The sequence below is a fragment of the Oncorhynchus masou genome, chromosome 23 (genome assembly GCF_036934945.1).
Source record: "Oncorhynchus masou masou isolate Uvic2021 chromosome 23, UVic_Omas_1.1, whole genome shotgun sequence".
NCBI classification, from domain to species: Eukaryota; Metazoa; Chordata; class Actinopteri; order Salmoniformes; family Salmonidae; genus Oncorhynchus; species Oncorhynchus masou.
The window spans coordinates 524,453-536,135 of NC_088234.1; the positions used below are offsets into that span (position 1 = coordinate 524,453).

The following is an 11,683-nucleotide window of genomic DNA, read 5'->3' on the forward strand; positions in this document are numbered from 1 at the left end:
AAAGACAGGAACACTCCTTGACCAAAAACAGCAAACAAGCACGGACACAGGCGGGCTAACTGAACTTAAATAACCCCAACCCAAAACCCCAAACAAGGAACAGGTGAAGCCAATTAGACCCAACAAAACGAAAAGGGGAAAAGGGATCGTTAGCAGCTAGTAGACCGGTGACGACGACCGCCGAGCGCCACCTGAACGGGAAGGGGAGCCACCTTCGGTAGGAGTTGTGACACAACCATTATCACATTGAATAAGAGCTTTCTACGTGGTTTCTAATTGGAGTTATTTAGCTGTGTTACTTTGTTCCCCAGTCTTACCTACCTTCATGTATAATATTTAAAATAACTGCTTCGCTTAAGTAAAACATTTTTAAGTTCTTCAATTACCAGCTGAAGCAGGTCACATAATTAAACTTCATATACAATTTGTGGTGGCTTATTTCTGCTTTACCAATTGAGGAGAGTTACAAACTTCATACACCAGTCAGAGTTATATTTAAACTACATCTTTAATAATAAGAGCTTTGCAATAGCCTTTTGACTTTGAATGATGCGCTATCTCTAATGAACCATTGAAAGTGACTACAGAAAATGACAAAGATCTTTTATAGCCAAGATACACCACTCTCAGCCTACATGACAAACCACAGATCTTAGGAACAGTTCACAAATAAATACTTTTACTTAAGAGAGAGCGTATCCCATAGCCAGATAGAATTTGCTATAAACTATCGTTCAGTTTGGTCCCTAAGACGAGGTTCTAATCTCATTCCTGGTACTTCATAGCACAGAACCATTACCTCATCCAATGGCATAACTCAATTGTCAACTCTAGATACTCCCATCTCAAGTAAACCCCCTCTTGACCTCACTCCTGGACAAGCTCACTGAGGGGAGTGACTTGCGCACAGACATTGTGGAGACAAGTAATTGGTGGGGTGCGGGTACAGCGGAGGTAAGCCCAGGCACTGGGTGATGATGAGAGAGGTTGTATCTCTGGACATGCTGGTTGTAATGGGTGAGGTCACCGCATGTGTGGGAGGTGGGACAAAGGAGGTATCAGGGGTATGAAGAGTGGAACTAGGGGCTCCATTGTAAACTAAAACAATGATAACTAACCTGAACAACAGTATACAAGGCATATTGACATTTGAGAGAGACATACAGCGAGGCATACAGTAATCACAGGTGTTGAATTGGGAGAGTTAGCTAAACCAGTAACATAGTTTAACAGCTACAGTGGGGAGAACAAGTATTTGATACGCTGCCAATTTTGCAGGTTTTCCTACTTACAAAGCATGTATATACAGGTAATGAGTGGAGAACAGGAGGGCTTCTTCAAGAAAAACTAACAGGTCTGTTAGAGCCGGAATTCTTACTGGTTGGTAGGTGATCAAATACTTATGTCATGCAATAAAATGCTTACTAATGACATTAAAATCATACAATGTGAGTTTCTGGATTTTTGTTTTAGATTCCGTCTCTCACAGTTGAAGTGTACCTATGATAAAAATTACAGACCTCTACATGCTTTGTAAGTAGGAAAACCTGCAAAATCGGCAGTGTATCAAATACTTGTTTTCCCCACTCTACATTCACATATGAAGACAATGTTCCATTCTGTCCTCTTCCCTTTCTGATATTCTGCATAGCACCAGAGACATGTAAAAGACAAGCCTGACCTCTCCCCTCTCTGGGCCCCAAGTGACTGAGCACCAGCTGAGGGAAGAAATGCAACTGCCAACACCAGAGTCTATTAGAAATACATTCTAATAAAACCTATTTCACATGAGAATATTATGCAGATATGACATCTGAATTACTTATGTTACCCAACTCATTCTGATTCATCCACCACAAATTACCTTTGTAATTGTGATTTAAAAGTTGTGGACATTTATTTGCTAATTGTTTACATAAAATGCTCCTTGAATGTTGGCTTGTATGACCTATGCAGTGGTTCCCAAACGTTTTATAGCCCCGTACATCTTCAAACATTCAACCTCCATCTGCGTACCCCCTCTCACACCAGGGTCAGCTGTACCCCTCTAGCACCAGGGTTAGCTGTACCCCCTCTAGCACCAGGGTCAGCGCACTCTCAACGGTTGTTTTTTGCCATCATTGTAAGCCTGCCACACACACACACACTATACGATACATCTATTAAACATAAGAAGGAGTTTTTGTCACAACCCGGCTCTTATGGCCGTTTTGGAGCAGTGGCTTCTTCCTTGCTGAGCGGCCTTTCAGGTTATGTCGATGTAGGACTCTTTTTACTGTGGATATAGATACTTTTGTACCTGTTTCCTCCAGCATCTTCACAAGGTCCTTTGCTGTTGTTCTGGGATTGATTTGCACTTTTCACACCAAAGTACGTTCATCTCTAGGAGACAGAACGCGTCTCCTTCCTGAGCGGTATGACGGCTGCGTGGTCCCATGGTGTTTATACTTGGGTACTATTGTTTGTACAGATGAACGTGGTAACTTCAGGCATTTGGAAATTGCTCCCAAGGATGAACCAGACTTGTGGAGGTCTACATTTTTTTCTGAGGTCATAGCTGATTTCTTTTGATTTTCCCACGATGTCAAGCAAAGAGGCACTGAGTTTGAAGGTAGGCCTTGAAATACATCCACAGGTACACCTCCAATTGACTCAATGACGTCAATTAGCCAATCAGAAGCTTCTGTAGCCATGACATCATTTTATGGAATTCTCCAAGTTGTTTAAAGGCAGTCAACCTAGTGTATGTAAACTAGTGTATGTAAACTAGTGTATGTAAACTAGTGTATGTAAACTAGTGTATGTAGACTTCTCACCCACTGGAATAGTGATACAGTGAGTTATAAGTGAAATAATCTGTCTGTAAACAATTGTTGGAAAAATGACTTGTGTCATGCACAAAGTAGATGTCCAAACTGACTTGCCAAAAATATAGTGTGTTAACAAGACATCTGTGGAGTGGTTGAAAAACGAGTTTTAATGACAACAACCTAAGTGTATGTAAACTTCCGACATCAACTGTATACCAGGAGCTGTGCCAGACCAGCGACGTCTGACTCACCCAGTTGTCACGCATATAATTCACTGGCTTGTATGCGAAGCAGCAATAGTTTCAAAACATCTCCTGCCATGTCACTGATGTGTCGTGTTGTTTGATGAAGGCATTGCCTGTGTAGTATTTACATTTTTTTTGCTTTCACAAATGTCTTACTACTTGAGAGTTGTTCGTAATTCTCTCTCAGAATACTCCTGTGGTTTATTTTAAAATTAGCATGTTTTGTTTCTAAATGTTTCGTCAGGTTGTGAGATAGTACTTTTGCACATATAATAAATAAACTGTAGCTGAGGAAAGGTTGCTAGATCGAATCCCTGAGCTGAGAAGGGAAACATATGTTGTTCTGCCACTGAACAAGGCAGTTAACCCACTGTTCCTAGACCAGCTAACCCACTGTTCCTGGACCAGTTAACCCACTGTTCCTAGACCAGCTAACCCACTGTTCCTAGACCAGCTAACCCACTGTTCCTAGACCAGTTAACCCACTGTTCCTAGACCAGCTAACCCACTGTTCCTAGACCAGTTAACCCACTGTTCCTAGACCAGTTAACCCACTGTTCCTAGACCAGCTAACCCACTGTTCCTGGACCAGTTAACCCACTGTTCCTAGACCAGCTAACCCACTGTTCCTAGACCAGCTAACCCACTGTTCCTGGACCAGTTAACCCACTGTTCCTAGACCAGTTAACCCACTGTTCCTAGACCAGCTAACCCACTGTTCCTAGACCAGCTAACCCACTGTTCCTAGACCAGCTAACCCACTGTTCCTAGACCAGCTAACCCACTGTTCCTAGACCAGCTAACCCACTGTTCCTAGACCAGCTAACCCACTGTTCCTAGACCAGTTAACCCACTGTTCCTAGACCAGTTAACCCACTGTTCCTAGACCAGTTAACCCACTGTTCCTAGACCAGCTAACCCACTGTTCCTAGACCAGCTAACCCACTGTTCCTAGACCAGTTAACCCACTGTTCCTAGACCAGCTAACCCACTGTTCCTAGACCAGCTAACCCACTGTTCCTAGACCAGCTAACCCACTGTTCCTAGACCAGCTAACCCACTGTTCCTAGACCAGCTAACCCACTGTTCCTAGGCCGTCATTGAAAATAAGAATTTGTTCTTAAACTGACTTAATAAAAATTGGACATTGTGTTGTTATTTCGCTGAACACTAGATGGTTTCATTTTATTTTTGGCAGTGAAACCAGGCTCCTCAGGCGAGGAAAAACCTCACCCAAATGTATATCCCCGTTGGAAAATATAAATGGACCGTTTCAAAATCTGAAGGAAAAGAAAGTGAATCACATTTATACTTGGTGTTCCCTGACAGCGAACCCCTGGGGGTAGGTTTCAGTATAACTGCTGTAGGCTATTCACTTCCTGCTGTAGGCTATTCACTTCCTGCTGTAGGCTATTCACTTCCTGCTGTAGGCTATTCACTTCCTGCTGTAGGCTATTCCCTTCCTGCTGTAGGATATTCACTTCCTGCTGTAGGCTATTCACTTCCTGCTGTAGGCTATTCACTTCCTGCTGTAGGCTATTCAATTCCTGCTGTAGGCTATGCACTTCCTGCTCTAGGCTATTCACTTCCTGCTGTAGGCTATTCACTTCCTGCTGTAGGCTATTCAAATCCTACTGTAGGCTATTCACTTCCTGCTGTAGGCTATTCAATTCCTACTGTAGGCTATTCACTTCCTGCTGTAGGCTATTCAATTCCTACTGTAGGCTATTCAGTTCCTACTGTAGGCTATTCACTTCCTGCTGTAGGCTATTCAATTCCTGCTGTAGATTATTCAATTCCTACTGTAGGCTATTCACTTCCTGTTGCTGCAGCATTCAAATGTAGAATAACCAACTCTTACTTGCAGGCGATCCAATTTCTGCTATAAAACTGGTCCAACAGTATGTTTCAGGTGATTATAGGTAAACCAATCCCTCCTAATACACTGGTCCAACAGTATGTTTCAGGTGATTATAGGTAAACCAATCTCTCCTAATATACTGGTCCAACAGTATGTTTCAGGTGATTATAGGTAAACCAATCCCTCCTAATACACTGGTCCAACAGTATGTTTCAGGTGATTATAGGTAAACCAATCCCTCCTAATATACTGGTCCAACAGTATGTTTCAGGTGATTATTGGTAAACCAATCCCTACTATTGGAGACACCACTGTGCTCCCATTGATTAATGTTAACTGGTTAGATTCATTATTATAGGGAAGAGACAGTTCTGCCAAATTGAACACCAACATTTTGTGGCTGAGGAGGACAAGAGGTCTTTCACCATTAAGGCTTGGCTGGACAACAGACAGTCTTTTTAAAGTTGTGGCCAGAGTGATGTCCGAGTCCATCTGGGTCACGGCACCAAATATTGTGGAAAATTAGATCCAAAGATGAAGGCAGAGACTTTTTAATTGTATAGAAACATGTTTAATCAAGCAGCTGCAGGGGACATGATTCTGATTTCACAGGGAAGAACCTCCTGAGTAAATGGTTCCATGTCCCTTATATAGTGGGAGGTGATAATATCATCAGATTGTTACACAACAGTTATTTATACCAGCAACAGTTCTAGAACACAATGGCCTTGTGTTTAAGGTGTGTTTAAGGTACAGACACACCAGGACTCTATGAAAGACATGACATCACAGTCCAACACAGAACATGTCCCTTGAGAAGTTACAACAGTTCAACACAAATTCTGCCACCACACTAGTTTTCACTCAAATGTGTACTCAATAGTTGTGGGAATTACCACTGGACAAAACTCATCACTTTTTATCACAGTCACAATCACAATCATCCTCCTCATCACATTCCCCTGTTCCTCTGTTCCTCCCTGTCTCATCTTGTTCTACTCTCTCTGTTCCTCCGTGTCTCATCCTGTTCTACTCTCTCTCTCTCTCTGTTCCTCCCTGTCTGCGATAATGATAGCTGGTCTACAAATCACCCTCAGATTATTCTAGAGCCCCGAGACAAAAGTACAAAGGTATTTTATGGCCAAGATACACCTCCTTCAGTCTACATGACAAACAACAGATGTATGGAATGGGTCACAAGGATAAGATTTGTATGAAAGCTTCTTATAATTCACAGCAGACAGTATCTGTAAAAACTGTTCCCATTGTTGAGAGACCAGTGTCTGGCCCCTGGGGCCATCTCCCCTGGTACTTTATAGAACAGAAAAATTTACTCATGCTATGGAATGCAGACTTTTTACGTTTTATCACCCAAAAGACATTGCAAATCATCTGTCAGTATTAAATCTCCCAGAGGCCCACTTACAGTTCACAAAGACACGATAGAGTTACAAAAACCCTCTATTCTGTTGCTTAAAACAACCATTTGATGCAATTACAGTATTATAACATAATCTAGCAATTTTGCGCTCACAAGGTTCTGTGGAATAGTTACATCAGTTTATATGGAATAGACCTATAGTTATATCAGTTTATAGTTATATCAGTTTATATGGAATAGACCTACAGTTACATCAGTTTATAGTTATATCAGTTAATATAGAAGAGACCTATAGTTATATCAGTTTATAGTTATATCAGTTTATATAGAAGAGACCAATAGTTATATCAGTTTATATAGAATAGACCTATAGTTATATCAGTTTATAGTTATATCAGTTTATATAGAATAGACCTATAGTTATATCAGTTTATATAGAATAGACATATAGTTACATCAGTTTATATAGAATAGACCTATAGTTACATCAGTTTATAGTTATATCAGTTTATATAGAATAGACATATAGTTATATCAGTTTATATAGAATAGACCTATAGTTATATCAGTTTATAGTTACATCAGTTTATATAGAATAGACCTATAGTTATATCAGTTTATATAGAATAGACCTATAGTTATATCAGTTTATATAGAATAGACCTATAGTTACATCAGTTTATATAGAATAGACCTATAGTTACATCAGTTTATAGTTACATCAGTTTATATAGAATAGACCTATAGTTACATCAGTTTATAGTTATATCAGTTTATATAGAATAGACATATAGTTATATCAGTTTATATAGAATAGACCTATAGTTATATCAGTTTATAGTTACATCAGTTTATATAGAATAAACCTATAGTTATATCAGTTTATAGTTGTCACGCCTTGGTCTTAGTATTTTGTGTTTTAGTTTATTAGTTAGTCAGACCAGGGTGTGACATGGGTTTATTTTGTATTGGGGTTTGTAGTGTCTGGGATTGTAGTTGATTAGGGGTGTGTGTGTGTTAAATAGGTTGGTTGCCTGAGGCGGTTCTCAATCAGAGTCAGGTGATTCTCGTTGTCGCTGATTGGGAACCGTATTTAGGTAGCCTGGTTTTCACTTTGTATTTCGTGGGTGATTGTTCCTGTCTCTGTGTAGTGTGCACCAGTCAGGCTGTAATAGGTTTCACGTTCTGTTTGTTATTTTTGTATTTATTAGTTATTCGTGTATAGTTCGTTCGTTTGTTTTCACTAAATAAACATGAGTAACTTACACGCTGCATTTCGGTCCGACTCTCCTTCAACTAAAGAAGAACGCCGTTACAATAGTTACATCAGTGTATATAGAATAGACCTATAGTTACATCAGTTTATATAGAATAGACCTATAGTTACATCAGTTTATATAGAATAGACCTATAGTTATATCAGTTTATAGTTATATCAGTTTACATAGAATAGACCTATAGTTACATCAGTTTATAGTTACATCAGTTTATATAGAATAGACCTATAGTTACATCAGTTTATAGTTATATCAGTTTATATGGAATAGAGCTATAGTTACATCAGTTTATATGGAATAGAGCTACAGTTACATCAGTTTATATGGAATAGAGCTACAGTTACATCAGTTTATATAGAATAGAGCTATAGTTATATCAGTTTATATAGAATAGACCTATAGTTATATCAGTTTATATAGAATAGACCTATAGTTACATCAGTTTATATAGAATAGACCTATAGTTATATCAGTTTATATAGAATAGACCTATAGTTACATCAGTTTATATAGAATAGACCTGTTGTTACATCAGTTTATATAGAATAGACCTATAGTTATATCAGCTTATATAGAATAGACCTTTAGTTATATCAGTTTATATGGAAGAAACCTACAGTTACAGCTCCAACGAATCAGAGGACAATTTTAAGCAAATGCAACCCTCTTCCACCCATGACATCTGAGGGAGGAGTCTGAAAACCTATTTAAATCAGTCTGTCCTGACTCAGTTCAACAGTCTCCAGTCTACCAACTGGTCTCTATAATAACTATTTAAATCAGTCTGTCCTGACTCAGCTCAACAGTCTCCAGTCTACCAACTGGTCTCTGTAATAACTATTTAAATCAGTCTGTCTGACTCAGCTCAACAGTCTCCAGTCTATCAACTGGTCTCTGTAACTTCATCTTTGTCTCTGTGGTGTACAGTCTTCAGGTGATGATGGGGGTATTGAATCATCTCTCCACTCTCCTCCTCCTCTCTCTCCTTCCTCCTGCTCTCTCTCATGTAGTGGAGAACTTCAGTGTTGTTCCACAGTGCAAGACGTTCTTCCTGGAGGGGACAACTCCAAATCTCCCAGGTATTTTGGTTGGTGGGACTGTCCAGAACCAGAGCCGCTACAAGCCGATCTGCCAGAAGTACAACAACATGTACAGGTTTGCAACTCTGTACGACACGACCAACAAGATCCCTGTGTTCTCAGCCTACACCTTCACTGGTAAGGTAGTTGGTAGACCAAAAAGTCCTGGATGATCGAGCCCAGGTAGTTCTAATCTCTATTCATTCAACAGTTGTATTTGTTTACTGGTATACTGTATATTACAGACAGTTATGTTACCAAGTCAGTCAGTCAGTCATACAGTATATTTGAGACACGAATGTGTTGCATCCACTTTCAGCTTAAGTCTAGATTGTTAAATTGTGAACTTGTTAATGACTTAATGTAAAAAGTTGTTAGAGTTTTAATGTATAAACTTGTTACAGAGTTTTAATGTATAAACTTGTGAACTTGTTAAAGAGTTTTAATGTCTGACTGATGTTTCTGATGTTTCTGCAGCTTGAAAGTATAGATGTAGAAGAGATGAAAACCCAACATGGGGCGAAGTTGATTAATAATAGTAGAGATATAAGAGTCATCCATCAGGCTGTGGACGCAGACTACAATGCAACAGTAACGAACATGATTTTGGAGAGGGGTCACCTTTTCCCATGTTCGCACACACCTGATGATGATACCATGGCTTCCACTTTCACCCTGACAAACGTTGTTCCCCAGGAACGTGGCTTCAACCGAGGCAGATGGTGTAGAGTAGAGCAGAATGTCAAAAAAACTCTTCTGGAGAAGTGCAAGGACAACAAGACAAAAGCCTATGTGGTGACTGGAGCTGTGCCCAGCAACAACAACACACTGAACAACCGAGTGAACATCCCAGCTCTCCTGTGGACAGCCTTCTGCTGTTACAACAACAACACGAGTAACTGGACGGTCGGAGCATACTGGGGGAGAACAAAAACGACACTGGGAAAACATTGAACTTGGAAACCTTGGGAGATCTCGAAGCCAAGTTGATGCAAAGCTACAATGGTAATGTCAAGGTGTTTCACGATAATTGTCCAAGAAACATTACAGTACAACAGGTTAATACCAGGGAAGAGATGGATTGTTATGTCAAGAGTGAATGTGATGAAAAGTGATGTGTTTTGAGAGGGGAGCAGAGAGGGGAGCGGAGAGGGGAACGGAGAGGGGGACAAAGAGGGGAGCGGAGAGGGGAATGGAAAGGGGAATGGAGAGGGGAATGGAAAGGGGAACGGAGAAGGGAATGAAGAGGGGAACAGAGAGTGGAGCGGAGAGGGGAACGGAGAGGGGGACAGAGAGGGGAACGGAGAGGGGAACGGAGAGGGGAACAAAGAGGGGAGCGGAGAGGGGAATGGAAAGGGGAATGGAGAGGGGAATGGAAAGGGGAACGGAGAAGGGAATGAAGAGGGGAACAGAGAGTGGAGCGGAGAGGGGAACGGAGAGGGGGACAGAGAGGGGAACGGAGAGGGGAACGGAGAGGGGAACAAAGAGGGGAGCGGAGAGGGAATGGAAAGTGGAATGGAGAGGGGAATGGAAAGGGGAACGGAGAAGGGAATGAAGAGGGGAACAGAGAGTGGAGCGGAGAGGGGAACGGAGAGGGGAACATAAAGATGGCAAGAGCATCAGGGGAGTTAAAGGATTGTGATGACGAGGATGGATGTGATTGTGACTGTGATGAAAAGTGATGAGTTTTGTCCAGTGGTAATTCCCACAACTATTCAGTACACATTCCCAAAGGTACAAGGGCTATAAGGGTTTAATGGTTATAAGGGTTAAGTAATAAGGGTTATAAGGGTTTAATGGCTATAAGGGTTTAATGGTTATAAGGGTTTAATGGCTATAAGGGTTTAATGGTTATAAGGGTTTAATGGCCATTAAGGTTTAATGGTTATAAGGGTTTAATGGCTATAAGGGTTTAATGGTTATAAGGGTTTAATGGCTATAAGGGTTTAATGGTTATAAGGGTTTAATGGCCATTAAGGTTTAATGGTTATAAGGGTTTAATGGTTATAAGGGTTTAATGGCCATTAAGGTTTAATGGCTATAAGGGTTTAATGGCTATAAGGGTTTAATGGTTATAAGGGTTATAAGGGTTTAATGGTTATAAGGGTTTAATGGCTATAAGGGTTTAATGGCTATAAGGGTTTAATGGCTATAAGGGTTTAATGGTTATAAGGGTTATAAGGGTTTAATGGTTATAAGGTTTAATGGCCATTAAGGTTTAATGGCTATAAGGGTTTAATGGTTATAAGGGTTTAATGGCCATTAAGGTTTAATGGCTATAAGGGTTTAATGGCTATAAGGGTTTAATGGTTATAAGGGTTATAAGGGTTTAATGGTTATAAGGGTTTAATGGCTATAAGGGTTTAATGGCTATAAGGGTTTAATGGCTATAAGGGTTTAATGGTTATAAGGGTTATAAGGGTTTAATGGTTATAAGGGTTTAATGGCTATAAGGGTTTAATGGTTATAAGGGTTTAATGGCTATAAGGGTTTAATGGTTATAAGGGTTTAATGGCTATAAGGGTTTAATGGTTATAAGGGTTTAATGGCTATAAGGGTTTAATGGTTATAAGGGTTTAATGGCCATTAGGGTTTAATGGCTATAAGGGTTATAAGTGTTTAATGGCTACAAGGGTTTAATGGTTATAAGGGTTTAATGGCTATAAGGGTTATAAGTGTTTAATGGCTATAAGGGTTATAAGGGTTAAGTTATAATGGTTATAAGGGTTAAGTTATAAGTGTTATAAGCCATGGTTCTAATTAAACTAGTTTAAGGCTTGTGAAGGTTAAAGACACGCTACATTACTTTGGCGACTAAGAAAGTCTTTTTTTAAACCTCCCACTTTGGGCTGGATGTGTCAATATGTCGTTCATACATGAGTCTATGAGCAGAATGACCATTTCCCTACAATTCACCCCCCTACCAATTTGAGTCTGAGCCAATGAGCATCAGCCCCTCACATTTGAGTGAAAACTAGTGTGGTGGCAGAATTTGTGTTGAACTGTTGTAACTTCTCAAGGGACATGTTC

General features: G+C 40.1%; 1 protein-coding gene across 1 annotated transcript; it reads left to right on the forward strand.

Moving 5' to 3' along the window:
- Positions 1-8,297: 8,297 nt before the first annotated feature.
- Positions 8,298-9,807, forward strand: LOC135511216 (endonuclease domain-containing 1 protein-like). Its single transcript, XM_064932844.1, has 2 exons — positions 8,298-8,823; positions 9,131-9,807. Exons 1-2 carry the CDS (start codon positions 8,512-8,514, stop codon positions 9,605-9,607), a joined length of 789 nt encoding a protein of 262 aa, XP_064788916.1. The 5' UTR covers positions 8,298-8,511; the 3' UTR covers positions 9,608-9,807.
- Positions 9,808-11,683: the final 1,876 nt, after the last annotated feature.